The following is a 25,655-nucleotide window of genomic DNA, read 5'->3' as shown; positions in this document are numbered from 1 at the left end:
AACGTTTTATTGTTGTTTCTGATGGAGCGGAGTCCTTATAACACTTTTCAAGCCATTGCTTCGTTTGAACAGTATTTTTTCCCATCAAGAAGCAATGTAAAATTAAAACACGAAATTGTTTTTGATCCATTGTTTTGACAATAACGAAAGTATAGTATACTCATAGGGTCACTCTTAGTACAATAACTTTTCTATGGCAATAACTCATAAACTTATGAATAGAATACAATGAAATTTTAATAGTTTTTGTTCATAGAGTAATATACTCTATAATATGCTTATGCTTGAAGGTTAGTACCATAGAATAATAAATATTTACTCTATGGTTAGTACTAACCACAAAATAGACAGATTTGAATGTTTGTGGTTAAATTTATTTCTATTGACTTGTCATTCAAATATCGTTTAATTATAAACAGTTTTCTGTGATTATAAAGAATCATTTTTAATACTAAGTATAATAAATTGCATTATTTAAGGCTATTATCACTAAACCACAGTACAAAATATCATAATGCATATATATATATGGAACTTTCGTAACTTCCACATTAGATAACAAGCATACAGTAGAGTAATTTATCGGTGATAACCAAAGCGATGAGTGGTGTAAGTATAATATAATGATTTATAGCATATTTTTTAATAGGTGAAATTCTTAAATGGAAAATTCATTACAGTATGTTACATGTAATCCCATCAAGAATATATCAGAATTAGAATCATGTTTATCAAACCCTCCCCAGTGGGTAGACAAAGTTATGCCTTTAAGAAAAAGATCAGGTTTGGTGATTAAAAATAGACCTGTGGATTGCCATGTTACTGAGGATCAATATTGTGATAGAACCCGATTAAGTTCTTACAGTACACCAAAAACATTAGTTTGTCATGACTACAAAGGAGGATATTTAACAGATTCGTAAGAAAATTAGACAACTAAAAATTAGAACTAATAAATTTTTTAAGGTATGTTCCTTTATCTGAAGTTAATGAAACAATTGCGAAAGAGGGATATTCTTTATACAACTGGTCTCAAATTGATTACTTTGTGTATTTTAGCCATCATCTTATTACAATACCACCTCTAAGCTGGATAAATGTTGCACATCAAAATGGTGTTAAAGTATTGGGTAAATAGATAAGGAATAGCTTAATAAGGTATTTGCCAGTTTTAAATATTTTATTGTAGGAACAGTTATAACAGAATTCAGCAAAGGTGAAGAAATATGTGAAAAAGAATTATTTGGTAATCATGATAACATGACTGAATTTGCATATAATTTGTCTGAAATATTAAATATTTTTGGATTTGATGGTTGGTTATTAAACATTGAAAATGAAGTAAAAAATACAAACATTTTAAAAAAGTTTGTGAAAATCTTAACAGAAAATGTACATAAGGCAAATTATGAAAATGTTGTATTATGGTATGATAGTGTCATTGAAAGTGGATATTTAAAATGGCAGGATGAATTAAACTTAAACAACAAGTAAAATAATTTGTCCATAAAAATAAACATATTCCAATAATGAGTTATTTTCAGATGCTTTTTTGATATGTGTGATGGAATATTCTTGAATTATTGCTGGAAAGAAGAAAGCTTAATAAAATCTGTAGAATTAGCTGGTCACAGAAGTTATGATGTATTTGTTGGAATTGATATATTTGGTAGAAATATGTTTGGTGGAGGAAAATTTAACACTTTTAAGGTATTTATTGCTTTGTTTCTACTTTTACAATACATTATATACAATGTTCATTGTCAAACTATTAAAAAATGAATTGTATCATCTCTTATTATTTAAGGCAGTAGAAGTAGTATCTAAATATAATCTTTCTATGGCATTATTTGCCCCAGGTTGGACATATGAAACAATGGATAAGTATCCATCCGAAACAGCATTTTCCAGATTTTTAACACGTGATGATACACTATGGTCAAGTTTAAAACCTTTTCTGTTTACACATCCTATAAATTATATGTTTTCAACAAGCTTCCATATTGGTTTAAACTTGGTGAGACTTGGTATTAGTTATTGCTAGTTAATAGTTCCATCTTTTTTTTTTCAGGACACTTATAATTTATTTTTACAAGAACAACAACTTTCACGTATTTTATTCCCTGATTCATTACATACAGTGCTTGGCAGTGAAGCTATTGAAAGTTTGAAAAACTGCTGTGATTGTATAAAACGAGGATATCAACAGTCAAAAAATGTATGCTTACTATCAAATGAAAAGATTAAAACTAGTTCTAAAAATGTTGTGCATAATCTTTTTTCTTGTGATTTGAAACTTAAAGGAAAAATAGTTCTATTCGTTAAAACTGAAAAAGTAGGTCAATTGGATACAACAATAGAGTTGCAATTATTAACTAGTTTAGGTAGTGGAAGTATGCGAAAAATAAAACTACTTGGTGAGTATTTTTTATTTGTAATTAGTAATTAACCAACTATTTTATTATCACTCTAAATTGAGAGTATATTTTTAGTAGTTTATGGTTTATTGAAATTATACTATTTTTTAAGAAAAAAAGAAAAGTTTGAAAAGCTGAAAGATGAAAATTAATTTTTCTAAATGAATTTCCGGACTTTATAAAAACTGATAATATATTTTTTGAATAATTGTAACCACCTTGTAGACAAATAATCTAAGGACTTTATGCAATATTGTCTTTAGAATACCATTTCAAATATGACGTATGCTATTTACACTTAACTAATAGGCACAGGTGTCTTTGTACTTCATAAGCATGTCAATTGTATGAGATTCCTTTATAAGTCTGTTACCTAACTTTTGTCAAAGTTTCGTTCCTTACTTTAAATATAATATTTATAAATAAAGATGTGAATTTTGGATTAATAACATATGTTATTAATATTTAAGATATAATTAAGATCTATTGAAATACCAAAAGAATAAGGTTCATTATTTATTGTAGATAAAAGGAAGTCTATTGTAGAAAATAATATTTCACTATTAGAGGTTAATCCCTTGGATGAAACTGAAATAAAAAAGTATTTTAGTTTGGATCAATTAAGAGAAAAACACAATAATTCCAAATCTTTGAGGTAAGATTTCAAGTTGTCTTTGTTTATAGATTAAATTATATTTTTAACTTTAGTATATACCTATTTACAACGCATAAATGTACTTTATTGGAAGTCGGCGCGGTTCTTCTAAACGGCCATTCAATTTACTTGACCGATTTTGGACTTGACAACTTAAAATAAGTTTTAAAATATTATTTATGTTGTCTATTGGTAACCTTCTTCATAACTACTATGAAAATGTTATTGAATAGCAAGATTATGCTCGATGTTATTTAGCGATTTATTTTAAAATTATCAACATATAAATAAAACATCGAATAAATAAATTGTGGTTTCATTTTAAGACCTATATGTGTATGTCTAGTAATGGTAAAAATGAAAAATAACATCCTTACTATATGTTATATTATACAGTGTATAAAAATAATAAATATAATTACATAATTATAATTAACTTGTATCAGTTTACGATGGAAATCGGAAATTTGACCCTGATGACCTTCCTTCGGGAAAATTGTCCGTGTATTTTGGATTTCTACTCTGACTGAGATATTGTCGACTAGTGTATTTACTAAATATTCTGTTATCATTACCTAAAAAGAATAACATCTAATTATTAGATGGACAAACATAAAGTTAATAAACACATAGTCAGGGTTAATGTTTATTACGTTATGCACAATTAGTTTCAACGATTAGATGAAATAAAAACCGTAGCGGAATAAATATAAAATAAGCACCTCAGATCATGATTCTTCTTACTGTTAATTTTATTCAGTCTATTAGAAATAGGAAGCAAATTCCTCCAATGCCCCTTGGATTCCTTGATGCAATTTGTTATAGATATTAGTTGGGTTAAAAACACTTAAGTCCTGAGTATAACTGCCTAAATGGGGATTGGAGACCACCAAGTACTGTCCACCTAAAACAATGGTTAGGAATTAATGTCGACATGTTAGTCATGTTTTAAACTGGACCAATGATGAGTAGGACAGGTTTCGATATCATTAACTAACCAGGTGGTAATTTGTTGCGGTAGCGATCTAAAATAGGGTCGTAATCTTCTTGTACTGGTTTTATTTCATCGTTAAAAATAATATCATCGGGGTCGGTTGTCGTTGTTGGTTCTGTTGTCGTGGCTATTACCACAGGGGGAAATGTACTAGTAATTGTCGCAGGTGTAGGTGGTTTATTGAAAGGGTTTGACAAACCACTACTACTACCCCCTCCTTGTGAAATAGAGGGAAACAGTGTTGGATTTCCTGAATGGTAATGAATTTGTATTGAAACTGGTTTCAGTTTAATACGATATATTGTTAAGAATGTACTTTAAATTATTAATGTTATTTATATAATCTAGCCTAGACATTTTATACAAATTAATAATATCCAAAACGCATGCCTACAAGAATAAATGAATTTGGAAGAAAAATATTTTGAAAATATAGTGATCTTAAATGACAAATAATTATATTGCCCCTACTTATAATAGTAAATAATTGAAAGTACCATCTCACAATATGCTTAATTTTAACAAAATCATTTAGTGAATAAGAAGAAATTGATTTTAAAAATATAATTTTGATATTCTCCATACCGAAGATCACTGAATATTTTGAGATTTAATCAAACTGGTTTTTATTTATAGGTAATAAACTACATGATGTTTAAGCTGTTTTTTTTCTCAAATGATCCAGACTGATCATCGTATCTTTTAATATATATATACCTCCAAATGAAAATTGAGGCAAAGAGGGTAATTGAAAGTTGTCGAAGGAGGGCAACAGAGATTGAAAGCTCTGGGCTATGGCGGGAAGCGTCCCGATAAATGATTGAATTCCATCTGACAGTCCTACAGCAAATTGTTGTGGGGAGGGAAATATCCCCGCGAAAGGTCCGTTATATTCACCTAAAGATGAAATGAAATGAAGAAAAATATCCATGTAGATGTGTTCTATAATAGGTTGTTCAACATTTTCTGTATTGAAAATATTAAGAGGGTATTAGATTAGTTACATTATTTTTCAATTGAATACATTATCGATCAATCCAGAGTGGTCTAGGCGTCTCAATTGCCGTGTAACTATAAATTTAAAAAGGTTGTGTGTACAATGATTACTCTATTTTCTAACAATTGAACAAAAACAGGCTATTGGGTACTTGCATGCATTAATCAGCGCTATCTATAGGTCAATATTGGAAGTGTAAATGTAAACAACTATTAAAGAACCTAACCATTAAATTGACATAAAAACTGACTACATAAAACAACCGGTTTTATATTATTGGGTTATTCACTGTATACACGCCAATGCGCTAACCATAGTACCAAAACTGCATTTGTTATTTTTGTTGTTTGATTTATAAACATTTGCTGTTTAAGCCCATTAAACACCCTGAGACACTAATGCTACTTTGACATATCCCAATAGTTGGCTTTTGTTTCTATGCTTTAAAATTGGTGATTTTGTCATACTGTGAGTTAATAATAAAAAATGGCCTAGCGGACCAAAAAAGTTTGAAAACAATGATTTGCAAGACTTATTGGACGAAAATATAGATCAAGCTCTCATATGATTACCACACAATTTAGCAGTTGATGAATCAATTGTTTTCAGACATTTACTTACAATTGAAAAAGTTTAAAATGTTTTGAAATGGCTACCACACGAATTAACTGAAAAGGCTACATAAGAGTATTTGTGACCTATGACTGGCGATGTTTTACAACGATGTGACTATTACGACAATCGGCAATAGCTCAGCAGAGCCATCCACATCGTCGCCGACGCGGAATATCCATTCCATAAAGTTTTGCTGTGTGGTGGAAGATTTTATGAAGATTTTAAAGTTACAGTAACTTTAAAAGTAAGATGTTTTCGCGTAGTTTTACTGCTAAGATTTTATTATTATATAGCAAAAGATGATTATATAGCAAAAGAACCACAATGAAATTATTATATAGTATAGAAGGAGAAAATCAACACAACGAAAAATCAATGATTTTAACAAATCTTCATTATTCTCCAAATTATGTTTCTTAGAAATTAGCTAGTTTTTTAGCCAAAAATTTTATTGAACAACCTAATATGTAAGTTTTTCAAACCTTAAATTTTCAAAAAATGTGTTTTAAAAAGGGTACTTGTCTAATATTATATTAAAAAGTAATTCAGCCTTTACCTCCTCCGTTTTGAGGTCTGTATGGCCCATCTTCAGCTGTACTACTCTCTTGGTCATTACCTATTGATGGAATTTGTCTGTTACGCACAAAGTATTAATTTAGTTGAATAAATATAACTACATACTAAAAAAAAATAATATAAATAAATGTATTACCGTCATGAGGTCTATAGGGTTTATTGCCCCCTCCAAAAAAAAATCCAAAACTACCTCCTCCTGGTTTATGGTTTCCCCCTCCAAATCCACCGTGGGGTGGTCTATGATTACCACCGTGGGGTGGTCTGTGATTACCCCCGTGAGGTGGTCTATGATGGCCACCGTAATAGGGTGGCTTATGATTACCACCGTAAGGTGGTCTATGCCCTCCTGTCGAATGTACGAATAATTCTAATTTAGGGATAATTGTAAATTAATTTGAAATACCTGGTTTATGTCCACCACCTCCGAATGGTTTGTGACCTCCAAAACCGTGATCTTCATCGTGAATTTCATTCACAGGCGCTGGATAGTTCGGATAGGTACCACCATGCTCACTACAGTCGATATTTAAATTATAATTGTTCTCAAGATTAAAATATGAGAGGTCAAAAAATGTTCTTCCAGATGGCTGATCGTTTGCCTTACCATAACCGCCACCAAATTTGCAAGGGCTATTACCACCTAAAATTCAAACTTTGCTTAATTGTATAATTTTATGATGTAAATAAGGATTTATATTTAATTAATTTAATTAATTAATATGATCAGGTCTCTCATAAAATAAAATAATAGTTATTAGCATTTTTCAGTGTTTAAAGCCATTTAGCGCACTACACTACACAAGATCACATGTTTTGATTCTTTTGAGTGTGCGTCCCAGTTCAGTGTGATCTAAGAGTTGAAGGACTTCGGTGTTAACGCGAATGTATTGTTATGAATCTCTTAATTTCCTCTATGAATTCGAAAGTCTCAGTGTAAGTAATTTTTCCTATAGTATTTGGGTGTATCTTGATAATCGGATAGCGGAAGGTATCTCTGTTCCTCAACTCTAAATTGATTGCCGCATCTTAAACGGATGACTTCATTTCTAACACGGTCTCAGAGAGCAGCATTTAGAATTTGCTTCCAGCATCGTTTTCGAAGGTGGTCAAATTTGCAGATGCCAGACTGTAAAAATGTGCAAACCTTGAAACAGAGGAAATGGTAAAATAAGCGTTCGAAAAGACCGGGTTTTAGCCCTGATTTTAATATTTCCTTTCTTGCATACGTACAATCTTAGAGAATCAAACGCTCCTACAGCTTGGCCGATTTGGCTTATTATTTCAGCATCAGATGCTATTTTATTTTCTTCTAAAATTATGAAGTGTCAATTGATTGAAATCAGTAAGTTTGTGTGTCTCAAAAGTTAGGCCAAGTATATACGGTCGAAATCAGAACGAAAAACAATCAATACGACAATTTCACGCTTTCTACGTTTAATACTTGAACCTAGTTCTTGAAATGTACCATTTTTATATTAGCCAAATACTTTTTACATGTTTTATTGAAATCGTAAAATTTTAGGAAAAGTCTTTTTAAACCAAAGTTGGCTAAATAATACGCAAAAATAAATAAATTAGCAAAAAACACTGAAAATAATGATTTGTGAAGAAAAGCTATACATAAATAAATTGCTCAAATTTGAAGGGAAAACAATCAACCTAGAAAAGAAATTTTTTCATAATATCTCAAGGATAGGCCTTTAAATAATAAATTTGACCTATTATTTTGTCACTGAGAGATATTCATAGTAGTTTTAATTTACCTTGATTTCCTGCAAATCCTGGCCTTTTTCTTCTGCCGAATGTTCTTTCTTCTTGATCATCATTATCTAACACTTTATTTTGTGGTGCACCCTTTAATGGTATAACATGCAATAAGAGTACACAGGCTGTATAAAAACGCACCTAAAAAATATGTAAATTCGATAATTAGAAAAACGTTTTTCCAAGTATATTTTCAACGTACACACACATAAACATTGTTTTAAGTACATAATATGGTAATAAAACCATTTACCGCACAACAATGCCACATAAGTGATTAGTGTAATAATATATCAATTAGTATTGGTGTAAAACGTCTTTGTTTTGTTTGTATACATCCCTGAGGTCGAAACCTGTATTCTTAAAGCTAATTTTGCTTTTGTATAACACAAAATTAGCGTCGGCCGTGACTAAAATTAACCATAGTAAAATACTACTATATAACATCATAAAAATACCATTTATTTAAGCTCAAGAAAAATCAGTTTTAATAGTATATGAAAATATTCATTAGTACAATTAATATGAAGTTGGAGTGTTTGATATTATATAAATTATAAATTGCGATTAGTAACAGCAGAATTTTTTTATTGTTTTGGGAATGTCCACTTGTATTCTAACAACAGGGGTAGTTAAAAGTAATCCAGTATTTTTCCGATAGATAAATACATTGTATCCAGATAATGTAATAGTCTCAACGGTTTATAATAAATAACATTACAAAGTTAACATTTCGTAATAAAAATCTTTTTGACAGTTTTTAAATGGTCAAATCAGATTAATTTGAACTCATATCGAATATGGACACCAGAAAAGAGAAAATACGGTGAAAATACATAAGTTTGGCGGTGGAAAATGTGAATAGTGCGTATGGTTCTGATACTGCAGAAGCCGATTAAGCGAAATTTGTATTAGTCTTTGGAAGACCAATTGTCAAAAATGTGGATAAAATTATGGAAATGAACATGTCCATCATATAAGTATAACTGTTTCTCTTGCCGACTTGCTAAACAGAAACCATTTTGGTACATCATTTTCTACAACTTTTCCCCATTTATCCGGAACTTCAATCATAGTTATATTTTCGTTATATATTCCTATTCGAGATTTAACCGTGTGTTTACCCTTCCTAAGGTGTGATTGACCGTTGTCATGTAAGAGGATGACTTTGCATATTTTACTTGTAATTGCTCGTCATTTTTACAACAATATGTTTCGTTGTCCAATTTATTCAATTGACGACATTGGACACTTGCAATGATATGTTCATTAAGTTTTAGCAACTCGTACTGTACACTACACCCTTACCCTGATTACACCATATAGACATCAAGAGTTTATAGCCATTGTTAGAGAGTTTTTTAGTTTAGCCATTATTAGAAAGTTAGGCCAACGGATATTATTGGTCATGAATTGTCAACTTATATTTTCCGCATGGAGTACTGTTTTTTTGGGACGTTTCTACCACCGCCACCGTACCAGCACCATAGTTAGTTTATGAAAAAGATTCAGGTTTATTCGTATTTACTGGGAATATTTTTAAATCCGTTAATGGGGTAAGGCTATATATTCACCATGTTACGGTGCTTCCAGAGGGCATCGTATAAATATTCACGTTCAATAGATCGAGTTGAGAAAACGTAGACAAACCATTGCCATGATTCACTTCAATATAAATGGTTCATTAATAAACTGATAGAATAGTAAAATAGGTGATTATTTACCAGGTGTTATGGAAAATCATTACCGTTAATATTATTATATATAATATAAAAATAATAATATTATTATATATAATAATAATTATTTGTTTTTCTAATAGATGTCGCTAGGATTAAATATTCAATGTTATTATTCACATATGTCATTTTATTATATTGACATCTGTTGAGATTTTACGGTTATTAATTCATATTCTCAGATTTATTTTAACAAATAGCTTTATTTAGTACACCTATCTAGACAGTTGTAGACTCTATATAAACGAACTAATGAGTGAATACAACAACAACGTAGTTTTTCTCTTGACTGACACTAATATATATATATATATATATATATATATATATATATATATATATATATCTGACAACTACATAACTCGAAAGTCCCTAGAAACTAGTAACATTTCATTATTGTACTTAACACAGATTCCTTCTTTTAACTAATGAAGAAATATTTACTTTTATTTAAAGGTGGTGATTTCGATGTGCAAGGTAAAGAACGTTCTGATAAACCGAAAAAGTTTGAAGATACGAAACTGCAAGAGTTATTGGATGAAGATACAAATCAAACTCAAAAATAATTGGCAGAAACGTTAAATCTGAACCAGGAAATGATTAGCGACCGATTACGAGTAATGGGGAAAATCCAAAAGATGGGAAGATCGGTGCCACATTCAATGACAGGAAATGACATGAAAAATCAAATGTGAAATGCTGTTTCAAAGATATGATGGGAAATCATTTCTGCATCGAATAGTGATGGGTAATGAAAAGTAGATTTATTTTGAAAAACTTAAGCGCACAAGATTATGGTCGTCATCACCTGGCGAAGCCGGCCGATGGACTGCAAGGCCAAATCGTTTTGGTCGCAAGACAATGCTCTGTGATTAGAGGTCCCAGAGTAGCGTAGTGTATTACGAACTATTCAAACCTACTATCATCTTTTATCAATGGGACACGCGCTTGCAGAGCAGCACTTTACCAATTTCGACAAAGTTAGAAAATGGCTCGGCAGTTTTTTGGGATGACATCTATAAATTAGTATTGCCTGAAGGATGGGCAAAATTTATAGAATCAAATGGCCAATACTTTGAGTATACATTTAAAAATAAATGTATTTATTTTTACATTTTCTTGAAAATTAGTAGTTTTCAAAAAAAAAACCGTTATGACTTTCAGGTACACCTAGTACATGCAAGCCTATTTATATAAAATTGAAGTTAGCGTCAGTCTGTGAATCTGAAATAAAAGGGCTCCAAAGACAATTACACTACGGAACTATCAAAGAGGTTATCCAATATTGGCTGCAGAATAAGTTTATTAGCACCTATGACACATTGGGCTTGAAATTGTTGTAGTGGATCCAGGTTCCATCACCAGTTTCTTTCGATCTTTTTTCTTGCATAGCAAGCAACGAAACGGGGATCTTGAATCGCTTCGAAATAGCGTTATCAGTAAATTCCCTTCCAAATTGGAAATAATTGATCAACTGCTAAGGTATTTGAAAGTTGTTTGGGGTGGGTTTTTGTTCTTGAAATTGAAGAAATATGCAATTGTCTTCGAACTATAATATTCTAGTCTTCCAGACGATTCTTTGTCATTGACATCAAAATTACCAGTTTTAAACCAGCATTACACCTTTAATTTCTAAGAATATTTGATGGACACCGACAATATCATCGCCAATCCTGAAATTTAAGTCTAATTTAAGTTATATATTTCCGGATAACCTTTTAGATTGACGGAACATCCGTTTATATACAGATATCATTCAATTATTCTAACAAATTCAGTTGCGTGACCTTATAACTGATATATATTGTTTTTGGTTTGATGCACTCGTATTTGTGAAGACGTAATAGCTGACAAGGATGTACGCAATTTGATAATTACTATTTCAACCCTGTAATAGTGTAATAAATATGACAATGAACGTAGCAGTAATGTACGGTATATGTTTGTTGTTTTGAAAGGTATCACGGTTAAATTTTCTTCAGTAGTTAATTTTCCTACGGAACTGTGGTTCAGTGGGTATCTAAATTAACGTTAAATTTTGCAGAATTATTTTAGTTACTTTTTGCGGATATGTTGTTGACATCGAATTATCTTCTACAATGGAACCAAAAAGGATGTTGTACGTAGTAGTTTTTTTACAAGGATTTCACTTTTTTTCTATACTTGTGTTCTTTACTAAAGACAATTTCTTTTTTTAGTCGAATTTACTTAATTATTCAATATTAATCTTTATATATTTTGCACATTTCTTTTGATACATTTTAGTTGAATAAAATTAATCAAATGATAATCATTTACTGTTAATAATAAATATATTTTTATAAATAAATATGAGGTCATTATAAAAATATGCCCTAAATATGTTTGTAACGCACCAAATACGATATTTGATAAGAGTATATACGACAAAGTAGTGAAAGTTCTCGAAATATTTTAAAAAAGCAAACATTATTCCGTATATAAGATTTGTCGATATTGGAACATGTCAAACATGATACAAAAGCAACTTGCAACACAAAATATTTACATTAGTTTCATTATCGAATAAACACATAGTGCAAACATTTGTTCAAATACGAGAGCTGTTATTTATACAACTAGCCTTGCAAGCCTCATGTATTTATTGGAAAATTAGCATTGTCTGAAATTACATTTTCGGAGTATTTTTGAGCGTGATTTATCTTGTTTATAGTAACGTGAAATATTTATTTTAGGTATATAAAGTAAATTAACTTGTGAACATTTTCGTGCAAATGTTTTTCATAACTTTTGACATGGATTGTCAAGATAGCAATATATCCTAACATCTTTCTTCAAATTTTTTTCTTAATTATATTCTTTTAGATTTAATAATTAGATTCTTTAAAGCTTATTGTTGTAAGATTATTTATGAGTATCGCCTGTAGCTTCGTTCGCCAGTTTGCAATGGCGCTGTTCAACAACAACAACTATTAAAATTTCCACATTTTCAGACTATGAAATAATTTTCTAAATTTCGGTGATTCCAAATTCCAATAGGCTATGGCTAAGAAACTAAGCTATTACAACCCGACTTTGGTGACTGTTCACCCTGAACTGCAAGTTTCTCTCCAAATCCTAGTAAAGTAGGTTAATTCATAGCAATTTTACCCCACCTTTCGTGGCGTTATACCTTGAACTGTGATAAATGTAACAGAAATTCACGGACTAGAGGTGTTTTACAAAGCTTCAATATTTCTTACTTGGAATGGTGTGTGGCTAGAGGTCTTTGAGCCCCTTCAATCCACCTTTTGCAACCTTACAGCTTCAGCTGCGACATTTTCATCCCAACTTCGCTTAACTATACCAAAGAATGCTTCAATTAGCTACGAAACTATTGCCAATCCAACGTCAACCGGTCTCCTTTTCCTGATAATTAATTTGATTTCCGTTAATTGAATGAATTCAAAAGAGAACAGCCTTATGATTTCCTCAAAATACTACTAACTGCGGCAGTTATAAAACAAGAAACGTTTACAGTCGCAAAAACTATTAATTTATTTAAAAAACTGTTACGGAAAGAAGAAGAGACTTGTTGAGCGACGATACAAAGCGACACTGGGGGTTTTCATCCATTAGAAACCAAACCAACCCGTCTCAATCGTTCACCATTCAGGTAGTTTTTAAACAGATTACTCTTGCATTTACCCTTGGCCGCGATAGTCAGAGCTTTAACCAGTATTATATAATAGATATACTCGTAAGCACAAATTATATGGAACAGAACAGAAATTGTATGGATAGCTCACAGTGAGCCGAACCCAACAAAACTCGTATGTAGAAAAAGCACATTGAAATAAGGCCTGTTTCTTCGACATTATTGGTTACATAGCGACAAGGGCATTATAGTCAAGTATAACGATCAATTCCAAATGTAATACAACTATTTGTTTGTTTATTTTCGTGTTAGCTTTCGAAGAGAATGGTCGTGTCCGGTCTCCGAGCCTACCTACTCTTCCGAGAATTACCCGCAACTGATTGTCAAACGATCGACTCGCAAAACCGCTTTCATCAGCACCTTCGCCGAAATATCATAAACATTTGTAAACACCGAAAAGCGTTTTACAAGCGGGACATTGGCGTCCTGCACGCCAGAGTTATCACCACCTCCAGAAAGCTGTCCAAGCCGTCCAACAACCGAAAAATTTGCCGAACGATAGCCCTGACGATGCCCGGGGTGATGATGATTTGATGTCTTAGACCTATCGAGTATCTGCAAAAAGAAAATACAAAGCTTAAAATTGAGGTTACTCAACTTCGAGTACTGTTAACCAAGCAAGGAGACGAGCTCTCCGCAATGCGGATGCTGCTACAAGACGCCCTTGCTAAACCCACCCCGGCACAGCCAATACATCAACCTCTTGAGACACCAAATCATCTCACATCCCTACCGTTGGAAAATGAAGACTCGGACGATGGTTTCACCTTGGTGGGAAAAAGGAAGAGAGGGCCCATCGCTCCACTTCAGGAAAGCCAACTGCCGAAGGCCGGCAACAAGGCGATACAGGCAACTGCTTCCATATCAGAACCCAAGCCGGTAGCCAAGCCGGATATTCAATCCAACCAATCGAAAGCCAAGGCTAACGTACAGCCTTCGATTACTAAATTGGCCACTAGACCAATGCAAAACAAGCCGATCAACCGGACTGTCCCACAGCCACCACCGAAACTAATCACCAGACCAACCCAACCTGTGCAGGTAAGTAGCAAGGCCACTAACCAAACTCTAACCTCCACAGCAACAACAGTGCCAATCATTTCGGCGACTGTTTCTCAAACTCACTACCCTACTCGAGGAAAGGAATTACCCTTACCATTCCTTCTGTCATACGGAAGATAGAGCATTCCGCGTAATCATAAGAAACATCCCAGAATCAGTCTCCATTGACGAGATACGTGAACTTCTCTTTGATCAAGGCTTCCATCCCAAATTTGTGCAAAGATGGAAATTAAAATCCGGGATGGAACTACCAATTAATCAGGTAGTTGTCAAATTGTTAAATAGTTGTCAAGCAAGTAGAATTGGAAGACGTCATGATATTCTATGACGTCGACATTGCTCTCATCCAGGAAACTTTCCTGAAACCTTCGCATCGTCTCTCTTTCGAACACATTTTTGTCTACAGAAATGATAGAACCCTGGGTCGAGGTGGTGGAACCGCCATTCTCGTCAGAAAAGGATTCAAACACGAGCTCCTACCCTCGTTATCGAACAACTTCGAAACAACCTCCATTATAATCGATATCCAAGAACGCCCCTTCGTGATTACATCACTGTATAGGAAATCTTCTGCATTCAACTATACCGAATACCGATCACTCGTCGAAGGAAAATTTCCAAAAATAATAGGTGGCGACTTCAACGCCCACCACTCCACCTGGGGGCGTTCTAGAGCAAACCCCGCGGGTAACGCCATCCTAGCTCTAAGTGCAGATATGGGTTACGGTTTTGCCCTGCCAGATGAACCTACCCATCGACCCACTTCAGCTTCTCAAGGCGCAGCAAGAGTCCTTGTTTTCTTTATTCTTCCAGACGTAAATCGTTGTTCCGAAGTTCGAGTCCTTGACGAACTAGACTCTGATCATCGTCCGGTCCTTCTCAAACTCGGAAACTGGGCCACCACTCAAGTCCCACTCACAAGATTCCGGAAAAAGACCGACTGGAAGAACTACCAATCTCTTCTCCTGGAATCCGATCCAATTCCGAAAATTAATACTTCAGAACAGCTCGAGGAAGCCGTACTCAAACTAACTGGTGATATTCAGTCTGCTCACGAATCTGCCACAGTCGAAATTTCTTCAGAACCCCAACCGTGGAAAAACGACCCACAATAATATCCCCCCCCCCCCTCTGAAGTCAGCAGTTATATGAAATTTCGCAGTCAGTGACTAAAAAAAAGTCGAGCTCGAACACTAAAGCTAAACACAACGACACTATCATTAACGAATCCAACTCCATTAAAAGACCGGTATCCGCAGCCTTTCTTCTCAACCATTTCGTGTCTCCAAAGTCCTCTACAAACTACGATTCTTTTGGCAAACTTCAAACCAAAAAATCTCCAGGTTTCGACGGAAAATCGATTACCCAGTTAAAAAAGCTCTCGCATAAGCAGCTCGCGGAACTGCAACATTTCCCGGCGTCTTGGAAACACGCACATATAGCGGTTATTCCCAAGAAAAGAGCAGAATTATTTCCATCTGAGTACAGACCCATCAGCCTTCTCAGTGCAATTTCGAAGCTTGCCGAGAGGGCAATACTCTACGCTCTCAACTCTTTCACAAAGTATAACAACATCATTCTTGATGAGCAATTCGGCTTTCGCGCTCACCACTCATCCGTTCATCAGGCTTCCCGTCTAGCCGCACACATCCATCACGCTCTTGACCAACGTAAAAAGCTTGGAGCAGTCCTTCTAGACCTAACCAAAGCCTTCGATAAGGTCCGGCACGACGGTTTTATCGCAAAATGCGTTCGGTTAGGCCTCCCAGAAGACCTAACCGCTCTCATCAAGTCCTATCTATCGGACAGATCTTTCCAGGTCAAGATCAGGAAAATACTTCCAGTCGAAAATAAATCGATGCTGGTGTACCCCAAGGTTCCCCGCAGGCCCCAGCCTTATTTAACCTCTTTATTTCAGATATGCCGAGAAATGAGCACATTGACGTCGTGTTTTACGCTACCGACACTAGCTGCTTCACAGCCGCCAGGTTCGAAGTTACAATTGGTTACAAATGTTGGTTTTGGTTGTTTGGTTCACAAGTGGTTCAAATTCTGGAGGTTAAATCAACCCCCTGAAAACCCAGACCACCATTTTCCATAAGAAGCGTTACACACGGCCCGTCTCGCAACTTAAGATCGACACCGCAATAATTCTATGGCTGGATAACGTCACGTGCCTAGGTCTCCACGACCGACGGTTCGGTTGGCATTCCCAAATCCAGAAAGCAATCCAAAAAGGTTCGGGGATAGCAAACCTGCTATCTTCTCTGATCTGCCCTTCTAGCAGACTTCCCATCTCCATCAAATGTTTATTTTATAAAATGTTAATTCGGTCTGTACTCCTTTACGGATATAATGCCTACTCCAAGTGTGTTACACCGAACCAGGTCAAACGGCTTCAAGTTTTCCAAAATAAGCTCCTCAGGGGAATGTTAAACGCTCCATGGTTTGTCAGAAATAATCAAATTCATAGGGAAATTATATCTCAATCATTCCACAAACAACAACTCAAATTCCTCTGAAAACGCGCTTCGCGAACTGGTCGACATGTTGGGAGCTTAGCACCACGTCACCTCTTCCAGGCTGAAACAACCTCATCCGTCGCTGCAGTCATTACTTTTGCCCCCATACAAGAGTATCCAGTCGTCTGTTAACTCAAGTTCGGGAATCAACAGAATCGCCGAGTCCTCGTGTCCAATAACAGCTGCCCGATCAGCGGGTGCCATATCCCCAAATTTCAATCAGTAGCGGTAGCGAACCACGGGAGTCAACTGTGAGGCTGTTTCAAACAACGTTTTCAGAACAAAAAAGAATTATTTGTTTGTTATAAATCGTCCGAAAAATTTGTAATTGAAAAAACGACAATCGTTTTCCATTACGATAATCCAAAGAGTCACATGCCTCTATACAGACATTATTTGGCTGGTAATAGACCTTGTTCCTTCATTTTAAGAAAGAATTATTCATATTATTAACGTCAAGAAATATTTTCACAAAGTGGAAATTTTAGAGTTGCAGTCGAAATAGAAAAAGTGAAATGAAAAAATTGGTTTCAAATCATTAAAAAGTGAATATATTGAAAAACATATCAAATTTCCGTCATATATATTTTTTTATTTATTGTTTAATTAATACATTGTTACTAGTCGTTTCCGTCCTATCGGCTACACATCCTCTATAACTTGCCGGAGGCGCTTCATTACAATTCGACTTAGCTTCTTTGAGTTTTTTACACTCTGTGGTGATATGTTTACCTGAACATTTTAAACATATAGGTTTTCTTCTGCAGAATTTCTGTGTGTGTACATGGAATTGGCATCTTTTGCATTAAGACCATTGCGTGGTATTAAGTTCGATTTTTTTAGAGGTTCGATTTTTATTTCGACCCCTAAAATTCTTTTAATACCAAAAATGGTATTTGAGTCCGCATCATGTTCAAAGGCTAACATAAATAGAGGTAATGGCTTCTTGTGGACTAAAATGTCTCCTTTGTTATTTTTGGTCTTTTCTTTTTTTTAAATATTTGTCGCATTTAAGCATTTAAGCCCATTTTAACCAAAATGAAAAAGAACTAAACCAGTTCTGCGATATTTTTTTCAGTTTTAGCTGTTGATGGAAGCCCTCTTGCGATAACTTTGATGTCTCTGGTTTGTTTGTCTTCATAAGAGTGCCATTGCAGTTTCAGCAACTCTAAGCAATCTATTATTTTTGTTAATGTTGTACGACATTCGGCGTTCAATTTTATTTGTCCATGGGCCTCAATGTTTCGTAAAGCCAAAGTCAAAGTCGGTAACATTACTTACGATAATTGGGGGTGGCCTGGGCATTCTAATTTCTTTATTCTGTTCATTGTTTTGTTTTATTTTTATTTAATGTGGTGAAGATCCTGGGGAATTATTTGCTATTCTATTTTTATTTTTAACCGTTATCCAGCCTACTTCTTTCTGCAATTCTTCTTCATCTATTTCATATGTTAGAATTGGATGAATTGGACTGCTTTTGTTGGCTTGGTGGTTTATCGTTGTTTTGTCCTTGCCCTCAGAGCTTCGTTTATTCAATTGTAGCTGCAGGGCATTTAATTGTTTTTGTACATTGGCTAATGCAATTTCAAGACTCTCCCGCTCCGACTTTTCGTTCATCCACGCATTGTAGAATGCCTGTTCGTTCTAGGTTCTAGTTGTGTTCTCTAGATTCAAAACTGCAATATGTGATATGCCTGATGTCGATATTTCCATTTTATCAGTTTTTTGTGCAGTATTCTTCTCCATTTATTTTTTACATATTGTTGAAATAATACGGTTATTTTAATGTTTCAAATTATCCTACGCTGCATTTGTGGTCCAGATGTTGAGTTTTTGACCCTTAACGTTTTATGACATTTTGCATTAATTTTCTACTGTACTGACCTTTTTTCCGATCGCACTTTAACTTTTTCACCAGTCTTTAAAATGTTGTTGTTAAACTTTTTTTTAACGCCGCATTTGTGACACATATGTTGCACTTTTGTTTCGTTTCACTGACCGTCTCTCCGAACACGTCTTTACTCTGTAAAAGTCCAACGTCGACTGTCCATCCCATATATAAAATGCATTCAGTGAAAACAATTTATTAATTTATGGTTAATTTCGAGAGTTTCATGAACCACATACATTTTTCAAAATATTTTTTTTATAATGAAAGTAGCGTATACGTTGCCGAATGTGAAGAATACCACATCAAAGCAAAAAGGTACTTTTAAAATCAGTTTATTGAAGCAGTGATTCATTTTTAAATAAATATCCTTCAGTAGGCTTTTGTTGTATTTTTTGCACTTGCGGCTTTATTGTGAAAATTTGGGTTCTTTTTCAAGTTCATTTTTAAATCTTGCGTATCTGTGCAGGATATGTGAATTCAGATCAATCATCAGAATCAATATCAGATTGAGCAGAAATGAAAACCAATTCCTTAAATAGACTAACTATAAATATTCTCAATCCTCTCCTAGTGCCGGATTAAAACTACTTAATAGTCTATGAAATCCACGCCTGTAAACCTCGTAACCATAAATAAACTAGTATCAACTTTCATGTGCAAGCAATTTGGTTTTGGCAATTATTTAATTTGCTTACGGGCTAATACGGCACTGCCTCCTCCATATAATCACTATGGTTATCTAGTTTTTTATGATTTTTATGATACAAATTCAAGAAGTTTATATGCAGGCGTAATAGGGTTGTATATAAGACTCTTCGGGCGTTGCATACTTCCTGGCATCTTCTTTGCATCTAATATTCTACCTCAACTTCATAGCCGAGGCACAGGCAGGGTAGGGTGATTCTAAATATCTCCTAGTTATTAGGATATGTTTTAGCCAATTTTCTATCAAAGATGCAAGCGAGATATCTTCATATTTAGCAGCGTAAATACAGATGTGTATTTGACCATTGCGCTATTAAAAAGCATAAAGGAACAATAAAGCAATTTTATGTAAAAAATAGCTCTTGTAATGGATTTCAATAGCCACAAGAAATTACTAAAATCAGAGCATGTGGAGTTGCTTTCTCACTGCTCCTAATATACTGAGACATGTTCTGCCCTCGGTGGAACAAAGTGAAGCCAATGCAAGTGCAAACATAGTCGAAAAAAAAAGACCAATAAACCATATGTATTGTAAATTTTATGCATCTCTGCCTCTCAATATATTTTCATCAAAAAGCTGCTTCGTTCCAACTCCAATACTATCTAAATAAAATCCAGAAATCGTTTAACTAATGGAAAATAAAGGTAAACCAAATCAAATCCACTCATGTTACTTAAACTCTGAGAAGAGAAATATGTCAATTAGTAAAATTATACAAAAAAAAACATCCCACAAGAGGAACATACAAAATACTCTAGTTGCCTCTACTTGGAGTAGGCCTTGGATCGTTGGCCTCTACTTGGATCGTACTAGAAGCACATCTTCTATCATTCATCTTCTATTAGAAAGTCGCCACTACCATTTAAGCAGCGAGAGCAAAATTATGCTGAACAAATCCAATCTGGACATACGGCATTCAACTATGGTGCACAGCAAGCAACAACATTATTTAAATATTGGAAATGAGCAAGGCTTTAAGGAACTTGCTCAATATTTGTCAAAGAATAAGCGAAAGGTGGATATATCTCGATCTCTCTATTCAGCGAGGAAGGAAATAATACAGTATGGCATAAAGTATCAGAGGATAAATGCGCAACATATAAATGAGCTAACATTGAACCTGAGTAAAATAGGAGGACAAATAAAATGAGGCTCAAGAGATGCGACATCCCCAGACTCAGTAACAGATTCAAGTAGTGGGATTAGCGCGTCCACAGCTTGAGGCTTTCCTATTAACATAAAACAATAGCATATAGAACAACATTACATTTTAGAAGATGGATAACACAGTAGCATTGTACAAAACAATGAAGGGAAATATTGTTTTTTGCAAACAAACCTAATCGTTATATTCGATGGTTTCGACATTTCCTTGCATAAAATACTAGTTTTCCTTTTAGTATTATTGAATTATTCACTGTATATGGGCACTAATCATGGAATACTCAAAATTGCTTTTTCATTACATTTTACTGCTACGTCATATCTCAATTTTCGGTATTGGTTTAAACTATTTAAAATAACCTCTGGTTATATTGATGTTAGTGTTTGAATTCGAAAACAACGAATTTCAGTACTTATTGTGCGAAAACCCAGTCAACTCTCAAAATACTTTTAGACAGTTGAGAGGCGATTAATCAACTGCTTATAGGCGTTTATATGCGATGAGAAAATCATAAAATGGAAAAAATGGCTACCACTCAAATTAATTGAAAATGCCATTTCGAATCGTTTCATCGTCTTATGACTGGGAATGAGTAGATCTACATAAGACAATCCTAAGTGCCAGAAGTCATGGTTTAATCCAGCAGAACGATTCGCCGGCAACAGAAATGAAATATTCATGGCCATAAAGTCTTACTGCACATATGGTGGGATTAGCAAGGTATAGTAGGAACTGCTAAAACCAAAGGCAACTGTTAATGAAGGTGTCAATCGACCTCATTTGAACAAATTTAACGGCGTATTGCTGGAAAGAGACTAATAATAGCGAGAAACAACAAAAAGTCATATTCTCGCATGATAATGCTCACCACTTATAGCGCCTTCTGATTACCATTTGTTCAGATAGATGCAGTACAATTTAGATGGTACGGAAATGCTGAAACAAGGCGAAAATAGATCGATGATTGGATCGCTGCCAAACCAGCATCGTGGTCAATAGGATATCGCGATGTTACCAGAAATATGAGAGTTGTACAAAGCAATATTTTCTCAATAAATGTCTAAAGTGAAAAAAATAGCAAAATACACGCAAGCATCATACTACATTATAACACATCATAATACACATACATATACCTATACATATACATATACTACATCATAATACATTATCGTTATAAGGAAACCAAGAGGTATCGACCTACAATTCCGATTTCTTGGACGAATAGCTTCACACAAAGCAAGTATAACATTGAAATAGCATTTCTTGTTGACAGTTTGAGTTGGTGAACGACTAATTTATAATGAACACCATGATTTTTATGTGTTACTATTTCATATATATAATAGTAACACAATATTATAGATATAGAAACATTTTACTATTTTTCTCTCAAATTTTTAACACTGTTAAAATTTGTATGATCTTTTGAGTACGGTTATATTTTATGTAGCTCTAAGATCAATTAAAATTTAAAGATATCAATTGTATAGAGAACCAAAACGCATATGCCATGTAAAAATTTGAATAATATGCATATTTTTAGCAAAAGTCAGATGACCGATAGTTAATAAGTTTTATAATTACAAGAAAAATAATTACTTACGTTTACCAACATATTGTTTCGACTCACTATGATCTAAATAAAACTACACGAAAGAAAACCAAATTATAATATTGATTAAACGTTTCTCATTATACAAATCTCGAAGGAAAATGAATACGATCATTGCGAATATTCTTGTTTTTTCAATCAGCAAACGTGGGATGGCCGCTAGAAGAAAGAGAGAGTTACGACACTTTCTTACATAAGAAATTATATCATTGGGGTTTACGAGGCTGGTTATAGTCGTACACTAAAGGTAGTCATAGTCCGTGACCTTATTTTTCCTTTTATGTAGCCTCTCGTCGCTTTAGTATTAAGGAAAATAAAAAGAAATGGACAGGTACAAGAAATTATAATTTATTTTTGGCAAATGTTGATACAGATACTGAGAATATTCTTGCATGTATTAGTTAAATATGCGCGGTTTCAAAATATTTTTTCATGCAACGGTAGCAACTAATTATTGATAGTAGGACGCAAAATATACGTAGTAAACCAGTGAAAAACTGGTACAGGAAACGCATGATAATTTTTATTTTACTTTCTAACATAAATATCTTAGAAAAAATAAATCCGGATTTATTGTCGATTCCTTAAACAATTACGATTGAAGAATTAATATTTGACATTAGACAACACATTAAAAATTCCTCAAGTTCAATGAGTGCCTTTGAAATAGTTCAAGGTATAAACGCCATAGAGGAGTACCGGGAAAATCCAATGTAATGAAATTTTTTCACAGCAGAACATTTTCACAGAAACCATTTCTTTACATTTCTTAAACCAGTTATACTTAAATTCCTTAATCTGTTAACACAAAAATTGATAATGACGGGAGATGATCCTTTCTTTAAATTGTAATCCTATGTAGTATAGGACATCTATTTATTAGGATTAATTTTTATATTGATATTAATTGATGCATCTCTTTTGATATCGCTGTATTCTGCTCATTTTTCGTATTCAATATTGAATTAAATTTCATCGATTATTATTAAAAGAGCGTGGTTAAAATAGGTTAAAATTTTGAAGAGCTATTGTTCTTGGTTGATTACTGATAGTGCTGTAACTACCAGTGTGTCAAAGTTCAAGAACATAATTTTAACATCAAAACATTAATTATTCCATTTTCAGAATTTACATAAAATACATTTAAAAAACAATGAAATTACGAAATGTCGAAATTTGTTTTTGATTGTTATACATTTTTTAAAAATATTTCTTCTTTTTATCAACGAGGGTTTATCTGGACTGGACCTATGGTTTAACGTGGGCTCACCAAGGTCCTCGGCATTAAGACTACCGACTGGCCAGTGACCAACTTAGAGACCCTCCTAGAAGACATAACAATCAAAAACAAATTTCGACATTGTCAGATTTTTCACTGTTGCCTATAAACACATTTACAATAACATTCACAAACATAAAGTACATCCACGCCCCAGCAGGATTCGAACTGACGACTAACGCAACAGTAGGAGACCGTCCTGTCGCCTTAACACCAACCAAGCCGGCTTAAATGGAAAACTGATACTGTCCATAACCATTGAATTTGACAATGTTTACAATAGACAATACATGCAAATGCCAAACAAACATTTTCTATCACCAGTCACATTTCGATCCTTCGAAACTATTTTTTACGCTTGAAACGTGTATTTAACAGTTTGTTCGCCGTAACTTTCAACAATGATCTTGTGCGGAACAGCCATACAAAGTTTAATTGAAAAAATTATTTACAAATTTGGTGGCTATTGTATCGTCTAGAGTAAACCTTTAGAGAATATTTACGCATATTTTTTTCTAGGCTAGCACTGAATTTATTTTGCAAATTGGAAAAGCCTACGTTTTATAATAAGGCTAAATAAATTTTTGGAAGTCCACCTACGAGCGGTCTTTCTACGGCATTTATTGTGCAATTTTTTATTGGACTACTTCGTCATTTATGATTTTGTTTTGATATCTGCTGACGAACACAGGCTCTGACCTAATTGCAAAACAAATGAACTTTTCATATAACCATGATAATTAAAGAAAACGATATATCATGTTACTACAAGTAGTACATTGTACATTTTACAATTACTTAAGATTGTATAATAGTAATTTAATTTATTCCAGAGTAAGGCTGACATCACTGAAACCTTCTTCTTTTCCTTTTTTTTAGGTATCTTTCGAAATAAATGTTAATTTTTTATCTTTCAGTTAGTGAGAGATGATAATTGATATTGTTTACAACAATATTGTTGTTTATCGACGTATAAATAAATCACTGTTCATTAGTCTCACTACAACTTGAGAGCAGCTGGAGCGATTTTGCTAATTATTGTTTTGAAATAATTATTAAAGTTCTAGAAAAGTTTATATGGTGAAAAAATATTGTTTTCCCATACAGTCACTGTGTGTCACTATCATAAATAGGTTTCGCTTTAACAAACGATCGATATTGTTGTTGGTTGTCATATATTTAACGGTGCATGTTAAAAAAAACTGATTAAAAATATTGGTGACTATTATCAAACGTTAATAAAATGTTAAAATTACGTTAGGACCGTTTACTACTGTACCACAATTTATGCTTTACACAAATATAGGTTCTTGATAGGTGCATCGATTCGATAACGTGAAAATGAAGAGAAAAATGTTAAATCATGACATATATGTCAAATATGATGTAACTATTTATCCAAATTACCTTTAGAATTTCGAATAGTATAGTATTCTATTTTCTATTTTTATATATCAAGTAAAGATTTACCAAGAATAGAGTTGAATTCTCTAGTGGTTGTTGATAGTTCAGCATACTTTGTAAATGTATGTCAGATTTGTTATTATTTAATCACAAATTTGCACGAAAACTTTTTTGCTTTTATTATTAACAATGCCAAACTACTATGTTACTACTACAATGCTATACTACTACTACTACTATCATCATAAAGGAAATATATTTTCAAAATAGTTTCAAAATTACTGAAAATTAAGCGGGTATGCTTAGAATGCAACGAGTCAATTGTGTATATCAAACAAAACAACAGCGAGCACGATACAATGAAATTGAGCGATTCTGCAGAAGCAGTTCTCCCTCTTGTCATCTAGAAACAAGCAGCATACCGCTACAATCCAGAAATAGATTATAGTGATAAATCAGTTACAATTCGGAAAATAATAATCGTTTATCAATATTGTAATGCATTAAAATACAGCGGTGAAAAAGGGAGTGCCGGAAATTCGCAAATTCAATACCATCCTAAATTGTTATCAATTGCA

General features: G+C 33.5%; 2 protein-coding genes across 6 annotated transcripts; one reads left to right on the top strand and one right to left on the bottom strand.

Moving 5' to 3' along the window:
- The first annotated feature begins 128 nt into the window (after positions 1-128).
- Positions 129-3,380, top strand: ENGase (cytosolic endo-beta-N-acetylglucosaminidase). Of its 3 annotated transcripts, XM_076407305.1 has the most exons (10): positions 129-290; positions 480-609; positions 681-919; positions 967-1,130; positions 1,190-1,490; positions 1,545-1,710; positions 1,808-2,017; positions 2,072-2,417; positions 2,943-3,072; positions 3,126-3,380. In XM_076407305.1, the coding sequence occupies exons 2-10, from the start codon at positions 601-603 to the stop codon at positions 3,232-3,234; spliced, it is 1,674 nt and encodes a 557-aa protein (XP_076263420.1). In that variant the 5' UTR covers positions 129-290; positions 480-600; the 3' UTR covers positions 3,235-3,380. The 3 variants fall into 3 exon arrangements, with proteins under 3 accessions (XP_076263420.1, XP_076263427.1, XP_076263433.1); XM_076407312.1 differs by lacking the exon at positions 129-290 and having other exon boundaries at positions 329-609; positions 1,196-1,490; XM_076407318.1 differs by lacking the exons at positions 129-290; positions 1,808-2,017 and having other exon boundaries at positions 329-609.
- A 62-nt stretch (positions 3,381-3,442) lies between these two features.
- On the bottom strand, positions 3,443-22,483 carry LOC143198216 (uncharacterized). 3 transcript variants are annotated; one of them, XM_076407330.1, is made up of 8 exons: positions 22,386-22,483; positions 8,018-8,159; positions 6,658-6,894; positions 6,391-6,600; positions 6,235-6,294; positions 4,784-4,963; positions 4,071-4,316; positions 3,443-3,647 (listed from the first exon to the last, which is right to left on the bottom strand). In XM_076407330.1, the coding sequence occupies exons 1-8, from the start codon at positions 22,395-22,397 to the stop codon at positions 3,520-3,522; spliced, it is 1,215 nt and encodes a 404-aa protein (XP_076263445.1). In that variant the 5' UTR covers positions 22,398-22,483; the 3' UTR covers positions 3,443-3,519. The 3 variants fall into 3 exon arrangements, with proteins under 3 accessions (XP_076263445.1, XP_076263463.1, XP_076263455.1); XM_076407348.1 differs by lacking the exon at positions 4,071-4,316 and adding an exon at positions 3,795-3,976; XM_076407340.1 differs by lacking the exon at positions 4,784-4,963.
- Between the last annotated feature and the right edge of the window lie 3,172 nt (positions 22,484-25,655).

This window comes from Rhynchophorus ferrugineus, unplaced genomic scaffold (assembly GCF_030347505.1).
Source record: "Rhynchophorus ferrugineus isolate W39M unplaced genomic scaffold, kcgeb_rfMv2 rfM1, whole genome shotgun sequence".
Lineage (NCBI taxonomy): Eukaryota > Metazoa > Arthropoda > Insecta > Coleoptera > Curculionidae > Rhynchophorus > Rhynchophorus ferrugineus.
The sequence above is the reverse complement of the archived record's forward strand: the minus strand, read 5'-3'. Positions and strand labels throughout refer to the sequence as shown.

Bases quoted from the DNA above. Each gene is read 5' to 3' on its own strand.
- ENGase (XM_076407305.1), top strand. The intron at 1,711-1,807 runs GTATTTATTGCT...TTATTATTTAAG, and splicing joins GAAAATTTAACACTTTTAAG to GCAGTAGAAGTAGTATCTAA. The intron at 3,073-3,125 runs GTAAGATTTCAA...TTTTAACTTTAG, and splicing joins AATAATTCCAAATCTTTGAG to TATATACCTATTTACAACGC.
- LOC143198216 (XM_076407330.1), bottom strand. The intron at 6,601-6,657 runs GTATTTCAAATT...TACATTCGACAG, and splicing joins AGGTGGTGGACATAAACCAG to GAGGGCATAGACCACCTTAC. The intron at 6,295-6,390 runs GTAATACATTTA...TTCCATCAATAG, and splicing joins ACCCTATAGACCTCATGACG to GTAATGACCAAGAGAGTAGT.